Consider the following 24,827-nt stretch of genomic DNA (forward strand, 5'->3'; position numbering starts at 1 on the left):
CAAACTTGTACAGACGTACTGGTTACATCATGGTCTGGGACGGCAACTCGAATGTGCAGGAACATAAGAAGCTGCAGAGAGCAGTAGACTCAGCCCAATACATCACAGGCACATTCCTCCCCACCATCAAAAATATCTACATGAGGCATTTCCTCAAGAAGGCAATATCTATCATCAAAGATCCTCACCATTGGGCCAAGGCATCTTCTCACAGCTACCATTGGGCAGGAGGTACAGAAGCATGAAGTCCCAGATCACCAGGTTCAAGAACAGCTACTTCCCTTCAACCATTTAGTTCTTGAACGAACCTGACAACCCTAATCACTACCTCAGTATTACACGATGACCACTTTGCATTACAATGGACTTCTTTTGTTCTATGTTCTTTCTTGTATAATTTATGCTTGATTTATGTTTTTCTCTAATGCTATGTACCTTTGATGCTGCCGCAAGTAAGTTTTCCATTGCACATGTGCTTACATATACTTGTGCATATGACAATAAACTAGACTTTGACTTTTGACTTTGGTAATATTTCCGATAGGGTGAGACCAAATGAGTTAGAATCAAATTATGCTTATATTTCTGCGCTATATGTTGCTAATAACAAGGCTGTGGAGCATGCCCAGTAGGCCAAACTATACTCATAGAAAGAGAAAAAGTGAGACAAAATCACAAATGGACAATAGGCAGAAATGGCCAGTTTTGACACAGTTAAAAAGAAAATGCAAGTTGGAGAATATGATATTGAGTCTGGAAGGCTACAAGCTACCCATATGGGAAATAGGATGCTGTTCCTCAAGCTTGCACTGACCCTCATTATAACAGTGCAGAGGCACAGACAGATATGTCAGAGTGGGAATTGGATAGGGAATTAAAGTAGCAAGTAACCAGATGCTCATGGTTACTCCTGAAAATTGAACAAGTCCACGGCAAAGCAATCACACAATCTACATTTGGTTTCTCCAATGTAGAGAACAGCATATTGTGAATACCGAACGTAGTACACCAGGTTGGAAGAAGTGTAAGTGAATTGTTACCTCACTTGGAAAGACTACTTTGGGTCCCTGGATAGTAGGAAGGGAACATAGGAAAGTCTGCATAGGAAAGTGACATAGGTAGTGAGTAATCAGTGGAAACAGAAGAGGGGTCTAGGGAGTCACAAAAGGACCAACCACTATGAAATGCTGAAAAGGGAGGGGTGTGGAATATGTGTCTAGTGGTGGAATACTATTGCAAATGGTGGATTTTATTCATTTAGATGCAACTTAGGTTGTGCATACATTAAGTAGTATAGCCCTTTTGAATTCTATAAATGAATGAATGAATGAAGGTATTTACCCATTGGATTTATGCAATTATGTGAATAAGAATACATTTGGTCCAGTGGGATGCCATTCTATAAATTCCTCAGTTTACTAAGTCCATTCGTCACCTAATCTCTAAATTTACCAAAGTAAAGCATACACATGAAACTTTTGGGCTTCAATGCAGATGAAAAAATTTGTACTAATTGAACAAAATCTTTTAAAGTGCAGCAATACAAGCCCAAAGGTTAGTTGTAATTCAACAGCCATTAAAGTTAACTTATCGAGTTCCACATGTATCTATGTTGTCTCAGCCATGCAGTAAGGAAGATGGCCTTCCTGGATTGCCCTGGAACTTCAGGACTTAATTTCTAGATCAGGTATTCCTCAGAATTAAGCTGTCCCTAAATAGAAGAACTGATACAATGTGGCATGTTTAACCAGTGTCTATTCATGAGTGTAGCTCAGACATAGCTATAGATTGTGATCTGAGTGAAAAAAGTACCTGTGCATTTCATCTGCCTAATATTTCCTTTTACATCAATCTGCACAGATCCCAATAATTAACAAGTAAGTTTAATGCATCTCCAGTGCTATGTCTAGTCAAAACATCAGTCTTAAACTCTCTATTAAGTCATAGTAGTGCTGGAATTGTATTCAACTGTAGCTAGTACCAAGTAAATGCCAGAGAGAGAAACTCGGGAGGAAAGAGAGTGTGCTCCCCCACATCATAAAACAAGACCTTGACATCTTTAAGGATAAAGTAGATTCTCTGTGCTAGGAGTGATCAGCACATCACGTAAGAGGCATTGACAAGAGGTGGCCACAAAACTGCCTTTCCAAAGTGACTCACTTCACTTTGTGGAGCAGTGCTGCAAAATCCCATGCTTTGATGAGACATGTAAAACTAAACCCATTAACACACTTCAGCAGCAACACCCAGACTGCTCAGGCACCAATACACATTCACCCTGTGCCAATATCCAGTCGCTCTTTCCGCTTACCTCTTCTCAGCAACATTCGTGCAACCACACACGAACATAATGACCCAGCCACTGCAGCCATTTTAAACAATGTTTACCATCTGTCCTGGCAGTGTCAGGAAACAGATGCCTCTCTTATGCTCAGGGCCTTCCTCTTGATAAGCTTTGGCAATGAACCACACTGCAGCAGCTGGTACGGCTGAAAGAGACATGAATTTCTCTGGTCCTATCCAAATGTAACTTCATGTGTTTTGACTACTCTCACAAATAGTGCTATGCATTCATCATTTTTAACTTCTATTTTCTGTTTTATTTTTAATCCCTGCAGGCAACTGCGGAGACCCATCGACAAGATCACCATAAACATGCAGCAAGAACAAGCATCTGAAGAGGTGGAAAAAGCAGTGGAAGACAAGGCAGAGTCACCGAGCTAAACAACCAGAAGCATTAGATCAGATACAAGCACCATGAAGGCCATGTTAAGAAGAGTGTGGCTGATGTGGACAGACTCCTGCACCAGCTGACTTGTAATCAGGCCAGAGGCATTGGGAAGCTGGCTACTCTGCTGGTTCCCTGGAGGGAGAGATCACATATTTGCATTGCCTGGGAGATCTAAGACAGGGACACACACATGGGAAGACCGACACAGATATACAATCAAATGCTTGACTTATTGTATGACCTAAAATAAAAAGGAAAATGACTGGAAACACCCAGAAGGTCAATGGAGAGAGAAATAGTTAAGGTTCAGATCTGGGTCACTTCATCAGAACCAGGAAAGGGAGAAAACAACTCAGCTCTCAGTAGCAGAGAAGGTGGGGATGGGAAGAGTAAAATAAACAATATCTCTGAGAAGTGTAATCAAATGACTTAATGTGGTAGTTAAGTGGCTTTAACTTGAAATAGCTGTTAAGATCAGACTATCCTTCTTTGTGTGTCTTGTGCATTCCTAATAATAGGTCAAGTAGCATCTATGGAGAGAAACAATAGTTAATGTTTCATATGAGAACTGAAGACAAACATGCTGCTGACATGGGGAAGGAATAAAGGGAACAAAAGGAAATATCTATGATAGAGTGCGGGCCAAGGGAATCCAGTGATAGAAGTACTATTGGTATAATCTAAGAGAGGGTGTTGAATGTTTGCTAACTGACCTGTCTGGAAGAGGTGCAAATAGAGGCACATTAATGAGGGCAGGAGGAAGAGAAAGCAAACAAAAGGAAAGGTGAGAGGCAAAATAAGCAGTTGCTGGAAATCTAAAATAGAGAGAATGGTGGAAATACTTAGCAAGTCAAGTAGTATCTGTGAAGAGAGAAACAGTGAATTACTGTCACAGTTGGTGACCTCACATCAGAAACCGGTTCTTTGAAATTGCTGAATTCAGTATTAAGTCTTAAGGGCTGCAACATACTCTGATGGAAGATGAGGTGCCGTTCCTCAATCTTGTGTTGGGCTTTGTTGGAACAACGCAGAAAATCAAAGACAAAGAAGTCAGATGTCTCAGACCATCTAGTGTGAAATGGAGTTGCACTATCATTGTTTCACCCGGTTCTGAACTATAGGTCTTCACTGTTCCTAATTTGACTATTATCTTTATACCCTTGTCCAATCATCTCCCACTTAAATCTGTGACACAATCAATGTTCTTTGGCAGTTTCCTGCTCCCAACTCATTCATCTTCATCATAGACATCCAATCTGTCTACACCGGAATCCAATTCCAGGTTGGCCTGAGAAACCTTCACTTGTTTTTGAACAGAAGCCTAATTACTTCCTTTCACCACCACCCTCACTTACCTGGTTGAAGTTACACTGAAGAATTTCTGCTTTGACTCCACTCACTTTCTCCAAATCAAAATAGCATTTCTAAGAACTCACACCAGTCCAAGCTTGTGAGATACATGGAACTTGTTTCAATCCTTCAAACCCTGGTCTCCTCCCCCACTTCCTTTTCCAGTTCTTCAATGACTACATTAGAGTCATGGAGTAATACAGCATGGAGACAGTCCATTCGGCCCAACTCATCCATGCTGGCCAAGATACTCATCTAAACTAGTTCCATTTGCCCGTGTTTAGCCCATATCCCTTGAAACATTTCCTATCCATGTATCTGTCCAAGTATCTTTTTTAAGTGTTGTCATTGTACCTGCCTCAACCACTTCCTCTGGCAGCTCCTTCTATAGACATTGATGCTGCCTCCTGCACTTAACCAAAAATCGAAAACTTCATTAGCTTTTCTGCCAAGTTCCGCCCTGCTCTTTCTGTCATTTGGTGCAATCTGATTTTTCCCTGCCCTTTCTTTCACTCGCCATCTCAGGAGTTCAGTTAGCAACCAACAACCATTACAGCCCCCAGACTCCCACAGCCATCTCAACTACAGCTCTTCCAACCCTGCTTTCTGTAAGGATTCCTTTTAATGTTTCCAGTTTCTCTGGCTCCAATGTAGCTGTTCTGTTAACAAGACTTTCCACATGTGTGCTCCCGAGATGTCTTCCTTTCTCCTTGACCATGGCTTCCCTCCACCATAATTAACAGTGCTCTCAATCACAGAAACGTAACAACTACCCTTTTACTATTCACTTTCCACCACCCATTACTGCAGTAAATTGATGTAACTGCACTGTGTAATGAATTGACCTGTAAGATCGGTTTGTAAGACAAGTTTTTCACTGTACCTCGGTACAAGTGACAATAATAAACCAATACAGTGGCACAGCTCGTAGTGGTGAATAAAGAATGGAATTAACATAGGATTAGTGTAAATGGATGGTTGTTGGGGGGCGCAGACTCTGCAGGCGAAAGGATTTGTTTCCATGCTGTATGCTTTCTATGACTTGCATCTTACTTTTCCTGCATTATTCATTTGTTTTTCCTCTCATTTCTGCCCTCTTTCATCTCCCTCTACATCTCCTCCAGATCAGCTATGATTAACATGCATTTCAGAAACTGGATTTTTTGGCACTAACTCTATCACAGACATTCCCTTTGTTCTCTCTAAACCTTCTCTACATCCATAATTTAAAACATGCTTATTTTCTCACTTTTCTAGTTCTCAGCATATACTCTGCAGCTCCAGCATTTTCTGTTTTCTGGTGTTGCTCTTTATCCCTTTCACCATGGCAACCTCCTGACAAAAATGCCCAGCTGTAGCATTGTAGGGTATCAGAGAACCATAGAGCCATAGAACAATACAGCACAATACAGGCCCTTCGGCCCACCATGTTGTGCCGACCTTTAAACCATGCCTAAGACTATCTAACCCCTTCCTCCCACATATCCCTCTAACTTAAATTCCTCCATATGCTTATCTAACAATCTCTTGAACTTGACCAACGTATCTGCCTCCACCACCACCCCAAGCAGCACATTCCAGGCACCAACCACTCTCTGGGTGAAAAACCTCCCTCTGATATCTCCCTTGAACTTTCCACCCATTACTTTAAAGCCATGCCCTCTTGTATTGAGCATTGGTGCCCTGGGAAAGAGGCGCTGGCTGTCCACTCTATCTATTCCTCTTAATATTTTGTATACCTCTATCATGTCTCCTCTCATCCTCCTCCTCTCCAAAGAGTAAAGCCCTAGCTCCCTTAGTCTCTCCTCATAATCCATACTCTCCAATCCAGGTAGCATCCTGGTAAATCTCCTCTGCACCCTTTCCAACGTTTCCACATCCTTCCTATAATGAGGTGACCAGAACTGGACACAGTACTCCAAGTGTGGTCTAACCAGTGTTTTGTAGAACTGCATCATTACCTCGTGACTCTTAAACTCAATCCCACGATTTATAAAAGCTAACATCCCACAAGCTTTCTTAACTACCCTATCCACATGTGAGGCAACTTTCAGTGATCTGTGTATATGCACCCCCAGATCACTCTACTCCTCCACACCCCCCAGAATCCTGCCACTAACCTTGTACTCCGCCTTGGAGTTAGTCCTTCCAAAGTGTACCACCTCACACTTCTCTGGATTGAACTCCATCTGCCACTTCTCAGCCAGCTCTGCATCCTATCAATATCCTTCTGCAAGCTTTTACAATCCTCCACACTAACCACAACACCACCGACCTTTGTGTCATGTGAAAACTTGCTAACCCACCTTTCTATCCCCTCATCCAAGTCATTAATAAATATCACAAAAAGTAGAGGTCCCAGAACCGATCCTTGTGGGACACCACTAGTCACAGCCCTCGAGTCCGAATGCACTCCCTCCACAACAACCCTCTGCTTTCTACAGGCAAGCCAATTTTGAATCCACACGGCCAAGCCTCCCTGGATCCCATGTCCTCTGACCTTCTGAAGAAGCCTACCATGTGGAACCTTGTCAAATGCCTTACTAAAATCCATGTAGACCACATCCACTGCACTACCCTCATCAATCTTCCTGGTCACCTCCTCAAAGAACCCTATCCGGCTTGTGAGACATGATCTTCCCTTCACAAAGCCATGCTGGCTGTCCCTAATCAATCCACGATTCTCTAATTGCTCATAGATCCTATCTCTTAGAATCCTTTCCAACAGCTTGCCCACCACACATGTAAGGCTCACTGGTCTGTAATTCCCTGGACTATCCCTACTACCTTTTTTGAATAAGGGGACAACATTTGCCACCCTCCAATTCTCCGGTACCATTCCTGTGGACAACGAGGACTCAAAGATCCCAGCCAACTGTTCAGCAATCTCCTCCCTCACCTCGCGGAGCAGCCTGGGGAATATGCCGTCAGGCCCTGGGGACTTACCTGTCCTAATATTTTCTAACAGCTCCAACACATCCTCTCTCTTGATATCTACATGCTCTAGAACATTAACCTTACCAACACTGTCCTCAGCGTCATCAAGACCCCTCTCTTTGGTGAATACTGAAGAGAAGTATTCACTGAAAACCTCACCTACTTCAACAGCTTCCAGGCACATCTTCCTACCTTTGTCTCTAATCGGTCCTACCTTTACTCTCGTCATCCTTCTGCTCTTCACGTACGTGAAAAAAGCCTTGGGATTCTCCTTAACCCTATTCACCAAAACCTTTTCATGTCCCCTCCTTGCTCTCCTCAGCCCCTTCTTAAGTTCCTTCCCTGCTACTCTATATTCCTCATGAGCCCTGTCTGATCCTTGCTGCTTTCACCTTATGTATGCTGCCTTCTTCTTCCTAACTAGTTGTTCCACCTCTCTTTTCACCCATGGTTCCTTCACCTGCCATTCTTTCTCTGCCTCACCGGGACAAATTTATCCCCAACATCCTGCAAAAGATCCCTGAACAACGACCACATCTCCACAGTACACTTCCCTTCAAAAATGTCATCCCAATTTACACTCTCAAGTTCTAGCCTTATAGCCTCATAATTTGCCCTTCCCCAATTAAATATCTTCCCGTCCTCTTTGCTCCTATCCTTGTCCATGACAATGCTAAAGGATAGGGAGTGGTGGTCACTGTCCCCCAAATGCTCACCTGAGAGATCTGTCACCTGACCTGGTTCATTACCTAATACTAGATCTAATATGGCATTCCCTCTGGTAGGCCTGTCAACATACTGTGACAGGAATCTGTCCTGGACACACTTAACAAACTCTGCCCCGTATAAACCTTTGGCACTAAGCAGGTGCCAATCAATATTTGGGAAGTTGAAGTCTCCCATGATAGCAACCCTATTATTCTTGCACCTTTCCAAAATCTGCCTCCCAATCTGCTCCTCAGTATCCCTGCTGCTACCAGGGGGGCCTATAGAATACTCCCAGTAGAGTTACTGCTCCTTTCTTGTTCCACCCATACTGACTCTAGAGAAGATCCATCTACATCATCCACCCTTTCTGCAGCTGTAATAGTATCTCTGACCAGTAACACCACCCCTCCTCCTCTTCTCCCCCCCCTCCCTATCCCTTTTAAAACACTGAAATCCAGGAACATTCAATATCCATTCCTGCCCTGGTGACAGCCGAGTCTCTGCAAGAGCCACAATATCATAGTCCCATGTGCTTATCCAAGCTCTCAGTTCATCACCCTTATTCTTGATACTTGCATTTAAGTAAATGCACTTTAGCCCATCCACCTTTCCACTTTTATATCCTGTACTCTGCTTCTCCTTCCTCAAAGCTTCTCCACATGTTAGATCTGACTTTTCCACATCCACTTCTTCCTCTGACCTACCCCTCTGGTTCCCATTCCCCTCGCAAACTAGTTTAAACCCTCCCGAACCACCCCAGCAAACCTGCCTGCAAGGATATTGGCCCCCCTCAAGTTCAGGTGTAACCTGTCCTCTCTGTACAGGTCCCACCTTCCCCAGAAGAGATCCCAATGATCCAAAAATCTAAAACCTTCCCTCCTGCACCAACTCCTCAGCCACGCATTCATCTGCCATCTCCTCCTATTCTTACCTTCACTATCACGTGGCACTGACAGCAATCCTGAGATTGCTACCCTTGAGGTCCTGTTCTTCAGCTTTCTGCCTAGCTCCCTAAACTCACTTTTCAGGACCTCCTCCCTCTTCCTCTCTACGTCGTTGGTACCAACATGTACCACGACTTCTGGCTGTTCTCTCTCCCGCTCAAGAATACTGTGAACCCGATCAGAGACATCCCGGACCCTGGCACCTGGGAGGCAACATACCATCCGGGATTCATGCTCACTGCCACAGAACCTCCTATCTGTTTCCCTGACTATCGAGTCCCCTATCACTACTGTCCTCCTCTTCTCCTCCCTTCTCTTCTGAGCAGCAGGACCGGTCCCAGTGCCAGAGACCTGATTACTGCTGCTTGATCCCTGCAGGTCATCCCCCTCAACAGCTTCCAAAGTAGAAAACCTGTTATTGAGGGGAACAGCCTCCGGGGTCCTCTGCACTGTCTGTCTGTTTCCTTTTTCTTTTTCTCTCCCCTGACAGTCACCCTTCTATCTACTTCCTGGACCCTAGAAGTACCTGGTCTAAGGGGGGTGACTGTCTCCCGATGCACAGTATCTACATAACTCTCTCCTTCCCTGATGCTTCACAGTGTTTGAAGCTGTGACTCCAGCTCATCAATTCTGAGCTGAAGTTCCATCAGCCTCCAGCACTTACTGCAAAAGTGGTCACTGTGCACCCCAGCAGGGTATCTGCAGCTCCTTGCATAATCAGACTATGTCCTGTGAACGCTGTTCTTCACCAGAGTCTTCAAGTCCCTATGGCCCCCTAAGAGGATTCCCACTGCTCACCCTCTACTGCAGTATACAGGATCTCCCTAGGTTATGGATGACTCATGGAAATACAAAAATTTATGGAAATACAAATTTACGCAAATCCTCCCATACAGTTTTAAAGCATTGTCTGAGGTACTAGTAGTAATAATAATAAAATGTTTTGAGGTATTCATTAATGACTGGATACAGTATATATTCCATTAGTTTAATTATGGTTTGTGCCAAGGTGAATATTCAATGAAGTGAAATTATAGCACGTGTACGTAGAGCCATACAAGATGGGTAACTATAGAAAACAAGTATTTTTGACTTACAGAGAAATCGGCTTATGGACAGTTCTCAGGAACAGAATCCATACATAACCCAGGGACTACCTGCACATTGATTAAGTTGTACCATTCCCCTACAGCTGGAAGACCATTGACTATATTGTCCCTTTAATAGCTGGCTGCAGAGATTATATTTGGGAGGCTAAACGGCAGTAGCTGTGAGAAATTGAAATAGATCATTAGAATTGCTACGTTGAAACTGGCACAGCACAGTGTTATACAGGCAATCCCATTAACACAGTCCTATGATGCAAACAAATGAAAATCTCACTCTTTATAGGACTTTAACAAAAAGTGTTTGGGGTGACTTAAAACATTTTAACAAAATTAAAAAGATGGTTAATCAATTTCTAGTTTCTGATGTTCTGTTTTATCAACTGTGAAACATTTCTGCAGATGAGCTGCCTGAGGGAGAAAATGCATTAGAAACTAAAACAGATTCAAATACATTTCTCTTTCTTTTCACAATTGATGCAGAGAAGGTTAATTAACATCCGCTTAAGTCAAAGCTACGGAGCATGCTCAACCTTATGTGAGCTTGTGGCACCCACTTTCCAGACAATTTTGTATGAGGTCTCCTTGCATTTCTGGCTCTTGATCATTCATCTCCTGACACATATCCAAAGGAAATGATGGTTGATAATGTGGATATAACACCTCACAAAGATCCTCGAACATCCAAATGTGCAGAGCTCTTGAAGTAGGGTCCTCAAGAGAATGCATTTTTCTTTAAGTAAATAGCACAGGGCCTTTTCTGTACAACAGGCAGATGGGACCTTGTTTTAAAGTCTCATCTAAATCAAGCCTCTTTGACAAGTCCTTTTTGCAGAACCGGACTGGGATGGAGCTTGAATCCACAAGTTCCTGACTGAGGAGAAAGTGTGCTCCCATAGAGCCACAGATAGCAAAATGAACTAAAAGAGCAAACTAGTAATTCCAACCAGTACTTCTCAACTAAAAGAAATAAAAAGCTTTGTTGGTAATATTTACACAATTTAAGCAATAAAATTGTTTCATGAATTCTAGGTGGTTTCCACACCAGGAGTGTTGAATTGCTCCTTTGCCATTCCATTTCAAATGAGGAAATTCAGATGATGAAAGCAACTACCATCTTAGTTTCCTGGCTTAGTCCTGGTTAACTTAAGCCCTGTAATCTTCATGTAGTCAAAATGCTCCAAACCTCTTGTGGTTCAGAAATTTTTCTTCACAATTTTTAGAAGTATTCACCATTTTCTCTTTGTTGCAAAATTGTAATCTCAATTGTTTAAGAAAGGCAAAAGAGAGAAATCATCCAATTATGCATTTTTGACGAGAAGCTGTGGTGGGGAAATTATTGTGACTTGATTCACAAAGATCTGTGCTCGGGTTCAATTATTCATTGACCTTGAAATTTTGATTGTGCTGTAAAATGTGCGCTAAAGTGATTTTAGCCACTTCCACTTGAAATTTGTGGGCATAAAATAGCACCAATTTCAATGAGCACCAGCTGACTGAAACTGTTAAGTAACTGTGTTGTTGCCTTCTATTTCATGTGACTCAGCATCCATCCATCATCTCCAATACTGCACAATGCAGACAGTAAAGAGAAAAGTTTGGAACTGGGACCTGCACCTGGTGAATCACAGGCATGGGTGGGTGGCTTTGAAATGACCTGTGGCTGCTCTAATTGAGATAAGTACAAGTCACTTTTTACCTCCCTAACCTTAACTTTAAAATAATGGTAAGGCTTTACAAAGCCATGAGGTAAGTCCGCAAACTGGAAATCTGAAATATAGGAGAAAACGTTGGAAATACTCATGTACTGTGATGCAAAAGAGGCAGCCACTGATGAGTTCCTACAGACAAAGCAATTTAGCACCTAGGACAGATGAGTTTCTGATATTGTTGGTCCCCAGGATGTTAAAAATGGTGGAATTGTTACTGGTAATAATGATGTAGGCTGTTAAGGGAAATGATTGAATTATTCTCGTGGGAAATGATTAGCACAAGACACTTGTGTGGCATGAAAAATGCTTGTCATTTACCAATCCATAATCAAATGATAGCAAAGTTCTGCTCTATGTGGGAGTGGACTTTCTCTTTGTTGGAGTACTTTATCTGTGACGCAAGGCAGACGGCAAATAACAGCACAGCGACCATAGAAATTGGTTCATATTTTGCATATTTCTGTCAAACAGATGATTCAATGTTACCAGCAGCATGAAACACACTGTGATGTTGCAGTTGCAAATTGCACTTAAAATGTTAGCCACTCCATGCATTGATTTTGGAGGGACAGCTATTTCTCTGTTTAAGTAAGTGGCATCTCTTGAACACTGGACTGTTGTTATGTTGGCTGGAAGAAGCTGTAGTAAAAGGAAGACAAAAAAGAACAAGAGGATTCACAAACAGCAAAGATTGTAAAATTAATCGGCTTGCAGTACAAAATGGGTGTCAGAACAGCAAGCTTTTTTTTTGGAAATGAACAATACAATTTTGGAAGAGCTGCAGTTCTGTATGAAGTTTCAGAAACCATAACATGACTTGCATTTCATTCCCATCTGGACTCGATGACCTGTGTGTCCCTCAGTCTCAGCCACATCCCCAAAGAAATTGCTACACACTCCAAGCTCGAATTAGCACTTTAGTGATGTTATCTACAAAGGCCACAGTGTGCTGATCCTGTCCACCCACTGACTGAGGCATTGTCCAGGCAGAACAAAGGAACATTTTATCCATATGATCAGCTGCCTGCTAGAGAATGTGACCCCTCAGCTATTCACTACCAAATCTGCTTTGATAAAAACATGCATCTGTTTTCCTCTCTCTCTGCTCCTGTTGGACAAAGCACAACACTAAAGCTTTCATATGGTATACGGTTAACACCATTCTACGCACAGATGCTGTTGGATCTTGGTTGTCTATGTTTTTCCAGCTTAGGTTATTAGTGTGTCTGCACTTTGACAGATCAGTCAGAATGTCAGTAATTGAATTTCTTTTGCAGCATTTAAATGCATGAGATTTACAAATAAGTTATGCACAAGCAGTGGTTGGGTTAATGCAATATTCCAGCCAAATCATTGGATGACAGTGAGTTAGAGAACTTTGCTTATCTTCCACATGTCTCTCAAAAAAAACCTCCAAATCTGTTGAGAATTAAAACCTTTTTGCTGATTGACAACCCATCAACCTTGCCAGGGCAAGAAGGTGTTAGTAGAAGTAGTACTGTATATTCAGATCATTCGGTGCTCCAAGTGTGGCCTCCTCTACATTGGTGAGACCAAACGCAGACTAGGTGACTGTTTCACAGAACACCTGCACTCTGTCTGTGACCACGATCTGCATCTCCCTGTTGCCAGTCACTTCAACTTCCCCTCCCACACTATCACAGATATGTCAGTCCTCACCTTCCTTCACTGCCACACTGCCAGGAGAATTCCAAGTGCAAACTGTAGGAACAGCACCTCATTTTCCATCTTTGGAACCTTGCAGCTCAACGGCATGAACATTAAATTCCTCCCACTTTAAGTAATCCACACAATTAACCCCACCCCCTACGATACCTCTTTGTTCCTTCCCTTTCCTAGCCTCTCTCTCTTTCTTCTAACATTTTTTCCTTACCTTTGACCCATCCCACAGTGGATCTGCTCTCCCCTCCTCCCCCCGCACCATACCCATCACTATTTCTTACCTGCATTTACCCAGCACCACCTTGTGCCCACCCCACCTCCCCCCTTTTGTCCACCTATCACTGCTCTGCCTTTCCCTCCTATATATTGGGCTTCCCCTTTTCCTATCTTCAGTCCTGAAGAAGGGTCCTGACCCGAAACGTTGACCCACCTGGCTTTTCTCCACAGATGCTGCCTGGCCTGCTGAGTTCCTCCAGCATCATCGTGTTTTTCATCTAGATTCCAGCATCTGCAGTCCTTTGTTTCCCCTGTATTTCTGTGCTATATGATTGTAACTCAATTCCCTTTTGACTGATGTTTTTTGACTTCCTTCTATTTCTCACATACCAATTTTTTATTTGTGTATGGTTCAAATTCCAGCCCATTCACCTAATTTTTCTGTAACATTTTTCTCAATTACTTTTAGAATCTATAAGCTTCCAATGGACTGCCAAAAGAATTTTCTTAACCTTTATGCAGAAGTACAATTACTCGAATCATCTCCATTTAAACCCTGCAGCTGTTTTTGGATATGACAGTGGGTAGGATCTGAATTCCACAGCCTATCTATTCCTACCACACTCCTTGTTCAATAGTGTGTGCATTTAAAACATCTAGAACATAGAACACAGAACATTACAGCACAGTACAGGCCCTTTGGCCCACAATTATTGTGCCAACATTATATCCTGCTCTAAGATCTATCTAACCCTTTCCTCCCACATAGCCCTCCATTTCTCTGTCATCCATGTGTCTATCTAAGAGTCTCTTAAATGTCCCTAATGTATCTGCCCCCACAACCTCTGCCAGCAGTGCGTTCCACGCACCCACCACTCTCTGTGTAAAAAAAAACTTACCCCTGACATCCCCCTTATATCTTCCTCTAATCACCATAAAATTATGTCCCCTTGTGTTAACCATTGTCACACTGGGAAAGTCTCTGACTGTCCACTTAATCTATGCCTCTTATCATCTTGTACACCTCTATCAAGTCACCTCTCATCCTCCTTCTCTCCAAAGAGAAAAGCCCAAGCTCACTCAACCTATCCTCATAAGACATGCTCTCCAATCCAGGCAACATCCTGGTAAATCTCCTCTCCACGGTCTCTAAAGCTTCCACATCCTTTCTATAATGAGGCGACCAGAACTGAACACAATACTGCAAGTGTGGTCTAACTAGAGATCTATAGATTTGCGACATTACCTCACAGCTCTTGAACTCAATACCCTGACTAATGAAGGCCAACACACTACACACCTTCTTAACAACCCTATCAACCTGTGCAACAACCTTGAGGGATCTATGCATGTGGACCCCAAGATCCCTCTGTTCCTCCATACTGCAAAGAGTCCTGCCATTAACCTTGTATTCTGCCTTCAAATTCGATCTCCCGAAGTGTATCACTTCACACTTTTCCGGGTTGAACTCCATCCGCCATTTCTCAGCCCAGCTCTGCATTCTATCAATATCCTGTTGTAATCTACAGCAACCTTCAACACTATCCACACCACCACCAACCTTTGTATCATCAGCAAACTTATTAACCCACCCTTCCACATCCTCATCCAAGTCATTTATAAAAATCACAAAGAGCAGGGGTCCCAGAACAGATCCCTGCTGAACACCACTGGTCACTGACCTCCAGGCAGAATGCGCTCCATCTACCACGACCCTCTGTCTTCTATGAACAAGCTAATGTACAGATTCTTCTACATTTCTCTATTACCATGTATTAAGCATTTCTCCTTTCATTAAAGCCATGTATCTGTCAAACTGAACCACTGATATTTTATTGTCAGGGTTCCAGCCTTTACAGGGGAGCTGAACACTAATTCACACCACAAGTGGAAGACATTGAAGACTTTGCATTTCAATTATTCTTTAATAATATATGCAAGGTAATGCACCCCAGATTTAATAAATGCAATCTTGACATCCTGCTAGTCCCTATTCAAGAATGAAATGAATTTCCCTCTTCTCAAACAATATCAATGATATCAGCATAAGAAGTTAGCTTGAGAGGAGCACAAAGTTACTGAAGGCATTAAAGGAAGTTATAACAAGAGAGGGAGGGAGACGGGGTGAGGAAATAAAGGAATTTGAAAGCTAGGATGAGAAATTGAAAATCAAGCTGCTGCCAGACTGTGATATTAAACAGATTAGTGATCATATGGGTGAATGGGATGGTGTGAGTTAAGATCTGGTCAGCAGATTCTTGAATGAACTTGTTTACAGGAAATACAGAATGGTTGCAGCACAAAAGAAAGCCTTTTGGCAGATCAAGGCTGTGCCAACACCACATACAAGCATTTCAGCCAGTCCTACTTCCCCCACTCGATAACTATTTTCCATTCAGATAGTTATCCAGCTTCCTTTTAAACATTACAATTGAATCTGCCTCTACTACTGGCATTCTAAACTCTAACCACTTGTGCAAAACATTTTCCCTCATGTCCCTTTTGGTTCTTTTGCCAATTATCTTTATATAATATTCACTAATTCTAGACCCTTCCACCAATGGAATTTGATTCCCTCCGACTACTCTGTTTACCTTTCGCAATTTAAAAAAAACTTCTATCAGATCTTTTGTTACCTCCTCTGTCCAAGGAAAACAAGTCTTCTCCAGTCTATGCACATAACTAAAGTTTCTCATCCGGGGAGTTATTTTAGTAAACGTCCGTTTCATCCACTCTGAGGCCATCACCTCTTTTTCTCAAGTGTGCTCTGAGAGCTGTATGAAATAGTACACTTATGGCTAAATCAACGTTTCAGAAAAGTTCTTCACAATTTCCTTGATCTTGTATTCCATGCCTCTGTTTACAAAGCCCAAGGTCCCCTGTATCACTTTCTCAACCTACCTATCGCTTTCAATGATCTATGCAGATATACCTACAGATCGGTTCATGCACTTCTTTTTGAATTGTGCATGCTATTTTATATTTCCTCTTCTCATTCTGCCAATTAAGATGTAATACTTCACATTTCTCAGCATTATATTTCATTTTTCACCTGTGTGTCCATTCCATCAGCCTGTCTATATAGACTTGGTGTCGATTACTACCCTCATCACAATTCATTATAATTGCATACATTTTGTGTCTTCTGCAGATTTGGGAATTGTGCACTGTCCACTCAAGTCCAAGAGATTAATATGTATTAAGAAAAGCTGTAGTCCTAATATTGACCCCACTCCACACTTCCTTCTAGTCTGAAATCAACCTTTCAATCTTAATCTCCATTTCTTGCTGCATGCAATCTTGTATCCTTGCTGTCACAATCACTTTTATTCCATGCTTTTGATCCTGCTGACAAGCCTATTCAGTGGACCATCCCTGTTACCTGAAACTAACTTTATCAAGTCATAATGTGCCTTTAAGAAATCCATGTGGGCTTTCTCCAATCAATCCACATGTCCAAGTGCCTGCTAATTCTGTCCTTGACTATTGTTTCCAGAATTTACCTCACCATTGAGGTTAAGTATTTGATCTGTCATCACTGAGTTTATCTCCAAAAGCACGTAGCATTTACGATTTTACAGCCCTCAGAAAGCATCCTCGCGTCTGTACATGTTTGTAAGGTTATGGTAAGGGCCTCACCCTTCCTTCTCCCCCTCAGCTACCTAAGATGCATCCCACCTGGATCACAAGATTTTTCCACTTTAGGAGCAGCTTGCCTTTCTACTACCTTGCCTTTACCAACTTTCAGCCCATCCAGAACGTTAACAACATCTGACAGAATCTTCAACCTGAAACACTATTTGTTGCATGGCCTGTTGAATATTTCCAGCATTTTCTGTTTTTGTTTCAGATTTCCGGCATCTGCAGTTCTTTGATTTTTCTCAAATATATCTTTTGCCGAGACAATTGTAGCATCTTCTTGCTCAGTAAAATACTTATTTAGTACAGAAGAACACAAGAAAGTAGGAGAACGAGTAGGCCACTAGTCCCCACATGCTTGCCCTGCCATTGAATATGATCATGGATGATCTATGCTGGCTTCAACTACTCCTCTTCTGTGCCAGTTCCCTGAGGCCCTTAGTTCTTTGATCTTGCAAATGTTTACCTATCTCTACCTTAAGTACCGTATTTCTAATTATCTGGCCTCCACTGCCTTCTGGGGTAGAGCGTTCCAAAGATTCACTATCCTCTGAAAGAAGAAATGTCTACACACCTCAGTTTGAAATGACAGGCCATCTTATCTTGTAACCGCATCCCCTTGTTTTCACTAATGGGAGAGTTATGAACATCTTAACATCTACCCTATCAACTTCCTTAGGATCTTATATGTTTGAAAATGCTCATCCCTCATTCTTCTAAACGTCAAGGAAAACAAACCGAAACTATCTAACCTCTCTTGATAGGATAACCCGCACATCTCAGGAATGAGCCTGATAAATCTCCTTTAGACAGCTCCTATATCCATTTTCAGTAAGGTAACCAACATTCTGCACAGTATTCCAGGTGTAGCCTCGTCAACACCTTGCACAACTATAACAAAACCTACCTATTTTTAAACTCCAGCCCCTTCATAATGAAGGCTAAATGCTGTTTGCCTTCTTAACTATTTGTTGGACCTGCCATTTTGTGTTTCATGCTGGAGAAAATCTAAATTCCTCTGAACTTTCTTCACTTGCTGTCTCTCTCCATTTAGGACAATAATTAGTCTTTTGATTCCTATTACTGAAGTGCCTGGTACACTTTTTTCTCCATGAATTTCATTTTTGTCTGTAATTAGTCCCAAGTATTCCTGTTCCAATAGCAAAACAACAATTGTATTCATCAAGTACTGAGATCAGAGGTCAGATGTTATTGCCAAGATGGAGAACAACCACATTGCAATTGTGTAAATAACTCAAAGACACCTTTGTAATATGACTCATCAAGCATCTACAGAATGTTACAAGGAGTAACAATTTAAGGTGTTGTAAAGGTGGACATTCTTGTCTCAGAGCATCATTGCTCTTTGGAATTCTCCCTTTCCCAGAAAGCTGCAGATATAGAATCAGTAAATTTGTTTGGCCAAAGAGCAAGAAAGAGATGTTAAGGCCAAGACTGGATCACACATGATCTTCCTGTGTTGCAGAGCAGGCTTGAAGGACTCAGTTGCATGCTTCTGCTTCTGTGTCTTATGTCCTTATAAGTATGTTGTTAAAAGGAAGAGCAAACTGCTGATGACAGTATAACATAAAGCATTGTGGTTTTGCTTAGGACAATATATTGTTTCAGTGGTTTTTATAGAAAGATGGCATATCCTGAAAGAGACAAATTTTAGATTCATATGTTTGAATGGGGTGCCGATGACCAGGTCAGCAGATACTTGATCAATACAAGCTCATTAAAATAGCACATGGCAGGCACATGTCAGAGTAAACATAAATGCTAAACTTGTTTTGTTTCATAAAGATAGTACGCCTTTTGACCAGCATGTTGGAGAAAGCTGCAGATATAGCTGCCTCAGTAGCTGGAGTTTGAAGTAAATAATTTGCCAAATTAGTGACAGAAACAGGCGGAATTTTTTCTCTGTACTGAGTAAGCAATGTCTAATAAAGAGTTGAAAACAAAAGTGAAGGTAATGTTTATATATGGTTGATCAAGCCAGAGAGCTCTACTGGACAATCACACCTATCAATGAAGTGATGGAAATAGTGGACTTGAAGATCAAGTTCCCATCCAGTGAACGAGAAGATGTTTGACACATACTTGAATGAAATGAAGTTGTTGGCTGCAAACTGTTTCTTCAAAGATTTGAGGAACACCTAGATCAGTGAGAAGTTTGTGTACAAAATTCTGGAGGTGGGATTGAGGGAGCTTCTGTTTAGAGAAGCAAATTTAGACCTGGCAAACTATGTCAAATCCTGAAGGGTCTTAGAGTTATCCCAGACCAGAGACGTGAGCTGAATATCAGTCAACACAATGCCATTAACCAAAAGCACAAAAGGAAAAAATGCCAGCATTTTAAATTATGCAAAGATTGTGGTTAACAGATAAATGGCAAAATGTGCAATTCCCAGCTAATGAGAATGAATGCCACAATTCAAGTGGGAGGAGGTCTGGTAACAAATAGAAGAATACCGGTAAAGAGATAAGGCCACTTTACAATGTACAAGCTGATTGCAATTTCAGGAACAGTTGAGAGAGAGAGAGTAGCATGAGATTTAAGTCATGACACTGAATGCAGGCCAAAGGTAAGCTGGTACAGTATACCAACAATAAAGTGGCCAAAGCAATTAACACAAAAGAGCAATATTAGTGTTACATCATAACAGGTGAAAAACGCAAGTTACTTGCACTAATTATCCAGACAGAGATAAAATGGAATAAGTGAACAGAATAGCTGAGGTCAAGTAACCAATACTTTGCTGACAATTTGGATAATTTGAGGTAGACAGAGGCAATATGCAACATAATTCCTAAGAAATTTGCAAGGAAGCTTGTAAAGATAAAACAAGACTGAATAATATAAAATCATATAAATGCTGTGATACAACTGGGAAAATGAATATAGAAGAACATAGAAGAGTACAGCGTGGGAACAGTCCTTCAGCCCACTGTGTCTGCACTGACCATGATGTCAATCTAAACTAATCCCATCTGCCTGCACGTGGTTTGAATCCCTCTATTCCCTGCCTGTTCATCCGTCCGTCTAAATGCCTCTTGAATGTCACTATCACATCTGCTTCTAACACTCCCTGGCACCTGCCACTCTCTTTGATAACAAGAACTTGCTTCGCACATCTTTACACTTTCCCCAGCTCATCTTAAATCTATGCCCTCAAGTATTTTCCCTTTACACCCTGGGAAAAAGATTCTGACTACCTATGCTATCCAGGTCTTTCATAATTTTGTATGCTTTGCTGCATGCATGCAGAAAATGAAAAATCCAAAAGTGTGGAAATTAGTACAATGCAAAGTTCATTGTACTTGATCAGAATTTAGTGACAAACAGATTGAACGGGTAAAAGTAGAGAAAACATAATGAGAGGACAGACTACTGCAGAGGCAGGTTCTACATTCAACAACAACAATTGTTGAATGGCTTAACAGATGCATTTGGAACTGAACAACCAGAGAGGAAATACCTTCTAGAAGCAAATGATCTGCAGCTATCATAGACATGGAAAGCTAAACTTGAAATTCTGATTGAGACTGATCATCACACCAGTAGACATTTCTACCCCTTGGAGATCAAGCTTCATGAGAAAACTAAGGATCCACACGATATGAATAAGGTACTGAAGAGGAACCAGTATCCAATTGAGATTTGAGCAGAGCAAAAATGTGCTATATTTGTAGCCTCCCAGTAGGAGTTTGTGAGTAAAGACCTTTAACAAAAATTTTTGAGAGATATCAGTAGCTTAGGATACTTTTAGGATTAGCAACTGAAGAGTTTCAGCAAAGGCTGGATGAGGCTTCTGAAGACCTTGCTAGTGTAAAAAACTATACACCTTTGGCGAACGACAGACTATAGTAAAGGCAGAGGAAGACCATGACAGAGATACAATAGTCTTAATGAACAGATGCAAAGAGAAGTAGATGATGTGGCATTTGCCAAAATTTAAGTTCAAACTAATGCAGCTTTCCTCCACTTCATGTGGTCACAATATAGGAGCTCAACCAAATCTAGTAAAGGTGAAGGGTGCGATGGAAATGCCACAGCTGACATTGTTGCTGGGATCCAATAATTTTCTCAAAACTGGTCACCTACTTAAACAACTGGGTAAAGTGTGAGAGTCAATGAGATGATTGACAAGGAAAGATACTGAATAGCATTGGATGGATATCTATGAACAAGCCATCCATTGAATAACGAAATGGTCATAAAAAGGCCAATGCTGCATTAATTTGATGATAGAAGAGAAACAAAACTCAGAAAAGTCTTGGAGTAGCTATCATTCAAAATAGCCAAAAACAACAAATGCAAACACAGTTCTGAGATATTGAGGCACACTACATTCAAAAGGGACATGTTCCGTGACATAGATACATACATTTTGATGAGGAATTTCAACCTAGCCCCAAAGAGACAACAATGAGTAATTCTACACCTACAGGCACAGGATGCAGAGATTGTCTATTATCTAGACAGTAACATATACAATGCAGACACAGAATCACATGATTCTTCCTGCAGAAAAGACACCACAAACTCACAAAAATGGAACAAGTGAATATGGTGAAGTCCTGTCTGCAACAAAGCCATTGCTCAAGAAGCTACAGTAGGGTATATCATTTGACAGAAAGCTGTAAGAATTGTTCCCATGTTCAAGATGAGTTCACCACTTTTGAAGAACATTTTCTAAGAGGAAAATGAATGATGGTACTAAAATCTATGAAGAGCGAAATGCAAGACCTGCATATGCTCAGCACATACAGTATAGGAGAGAAAATGGCTGTATGAGGAGACATTGTGAATCATTGTACCAGTCAGAAAGAAAAGCAGAAGTGAAAGATGACATACAAACATGCGATGTGTGCAGATCTATGGTGGCAACAAAGGACTTTATGGTTGAGCAGATTGAACAAAGGTCCGAGGTATCTCTTCATGGTTGAGGCCATAAATACATTTCCTCAACCTCGCAATCTGCCATTGATGAGATTGCACAGTTGGTGATTGCATGGACTTCACTCTCACAACATTGCCTCTATCCGCAATCCTATGGAACAACAGAAAATGCTTGAAAAACAGAAGCGGCATCTGGGAAAAGCACAAGTAGCAGACACAGATGCACACTTCAATATTTACACCAGTGCCACAGCTTGCTTCTAGTCCAGCCTAGCGAATGATAAACCACTAACCTGGAACAATACTGCCAACAGCTACAAGGCTGCTGAAACCCAAAACTTCAACTGGGATAAGGAAACAGAAGAGCGAGAAGTAAAAGTAAGCTTCACATTACAGCAAGACAGCTAAGGAAATGTCATCCCTTAAATTGGGCCAGGTGGTAAGAATTGAACCGTGACATCAACACGAAAGATGGAAAGCTACAGTCATCAACCAGTAGTCATGAGCTAAATTCTATGAGGTGAAAACCAAAGAAGGTGTAACACACCACGGGAATAAGCATCAACTGGGGCAGACTGCAGACTATGGATTTGGTAGTGCACAGTCTTGGAAATGAAACAGATATAGTAATAGCCATTGATCAATTTGATATTCAAAATACCTTTTGTCCATTACAGAACATGGGAAGCACCTACCTTTGTGTGGAGCTTGGCAAGTTGTTTCTCTTCTATGTGACTCTGGCTGTACACTCGCTTCTTATATCGGAACTGTAAAGAGAAGATTGCAGGAAATTACACGATTAAGGGAAGCTATGGCTACAATGAATCAAAGGTTTTTCAACCCTGAGAACCAGATGCAAAATTGGAAGCTGCACAGTCCACTTGGTGAAATGCTGATGGGGATTGAACTTCACTCCAACAAACAATTTGAACATGTATACTCTCATGAGATAATGGTTAATTAAATTGAACATATAAGTTATTAACCCTTGAGTAAAACACATTGATCAAAAGATCCTTCAAAGGATGAAAACTAGCGTTAAAGTTCGATATTAGGAGTCAGAAGCAATAATCTAACGCGCGCAAGGATTGAGTACATGAGAATCAGCAAACCCCCATTCGTTGACCCAAATCTTCTGTCCCTGCTAACTACTGCCAGGGCAGAAGACCTTAAAGGGACAGTTCTTAATAGGAACTGCCAGCTGAACTTCCAAGGCCAGTTTGATTCAGATTTTCTTTCAATTAACAGTTTGGACACAGGGATCATCTGCCTGCTATAGCCAATAAGATATTGGTGGGCAGCAGGTAGTAGAGATGGTGGTGGTCGGGAACCAACAAAAAAAGTGAACAGAAACTTATCTTGAAGAATGACCTATCCCAGAGGAACCTTCACAACTGGATTCCTGTCAGTGGTCTAGGTATATTTAGGGGTGAAGTGATGCATCGCTCAAATGGATCTGCAATCTCTATTCCCCAGTACAGCATATGGGCCACTTTCAGAAAGATTACTACGCATACGGAAAGTATCTGATCACTCTCAGCAATCAATTTCTAGATAAAATTCAATCACCCAATACTACATGATTGAAATCCTAGCTGAGTTTTGAAATATGCTGAAGTGATTTTCTTTGTTCCTTGACATTTTTCCATTAGCTTGAATTGGGAATTGCAATCACCAATACTATATCTTGGAAGCAGAGGGAAATCTGATTCATCCAAACCAGTCTGACCCAGCTTCCAACTCTTTTATTCCAGCCTCCAAGTTAAGCAATGCATGATCCACCACAACTGGCCCAATGTTAATTTTAACAATATGACATGCAACTCAGTCAACAATCTTACACCAAGCAGAACATCCTCGAACCTCATCGACTGCATTTGGTGCTCTCGATGTGGCCTCCTCCACATTGGCAAGATCAGGCAGACTAAGCAACCAACTTGCAGAGCACCCACACTCTGTCCACAATGGCCATTGTGAGTTCCGGGCAGCCTGCCACTTCGACTCCCCTTCCCATACCAAGCTGTCCACCCTCGCCTTTCTCCACTGCCAAGGTGGGGCTCAACACAAACCATAGGGACAATACTTCACATTCTGCCTGGGTCATCTACAACTCATTAGTGTGAACATGGGGTTTTCCATTTTCGGGTAACCCTTACCTGCTGTGTTCCCCCCTTGTCTTCCGACCCATCTCGGGTCCTCCCATTTTTGTCCCCTTTCCCATACCCTCCCTCCAACCTCCCATCACTCATTTTCATCCCTCCACCCCCATCTGATTCCGTCTGCCCTTCACCTCTCCCCTAATGGTTCCCATTATCCCCTTCCTTACTTATCAGATTCCAACTCTGGTAGGCTTTGTGTGCCTCCTTATCATACCGCGCTCCATCTGCCTTTTTGTTTTGACTGCCTCCACCTATCACTCACCTGCCTTTGTCTCCACCCATCCCCCTCCCCTATCTGGGTCCATCTGCCTGTCATCCTACACCCCTCCTCAGTCCACCAATCACCTACTGGCCCCTGTCTCATCACTCTCCCTCTCCTCTGTATATTGGCTATTTTCACACTCCACTCTCAATCCTGATGCAGTGTTTTGACCCAAAATCTTGACAATTCCTTTCCCACCACAGATGCTGCTCAACCTGCTGAGTTCCTTCCACAGATTGCTTGTTGCTCTAGATTCCAGTTTCTGCAGTCAGTCTCGTATGTCTCCATTTTACTATTTTTTTAACTGCAAAGTCTCTTCAAGGCATGCTGACTTTGAAGAAGTTTTCTCCCCCCGTCTTCAACAGGAGTCCTTGGAGACCCACTCTTACTGCTCTCCCTCTGTGGATTCTACTACCTTTCTGCTCTTCAACCACATTCATACCAAGACAATATAACACCCTCGTATCCTCCCTC

At 41.9% G+C, this 24,827-nt stretch overlaps 1 protein-coding gene across 5 annotated transcripts in view; it reads right to left on the minus strand.

Moving 5' to 3' along the window:
• Positions 1 to 24,827, minus strand: part of shank3a (SH3 and multiple ankyrin repeat domains 3a) — an 813,035-nt gene that overhangs the window by 504,579 nt on the left and 283,629 nt on the right. For all 5 annotated transcript variants that reach the window (XM_052034272.1, XM_052034268.1, XM_052034267.1 and 2 more), the window contains one exon: positions 22,628 to 22,699. In XM_052034272.1, coding sequence (XP_051890232.1) covers positions 22,628 to 22,699 — 72 coding nt within the window. The remainder of the gene's footprint in view (positions 1 to 22,627; positions 22,700 to 24,827) is intronic.

The sequence above is a fragment of the Pristis pectinata genome, chromosome 19, assembly GCF_009764475.1.
Source record: "Pristis pectinata isolate sPriPec2 chromosome 19, sPriPec2.1.pri, whole genome shotgun sequence".
Taxonomy (NCBI): Eukaryota; Metazoa; Chordata; class Chondrichthyes; order Rhinopristiformes; family Pristidae; genus Pristis; species Pristis pectinata.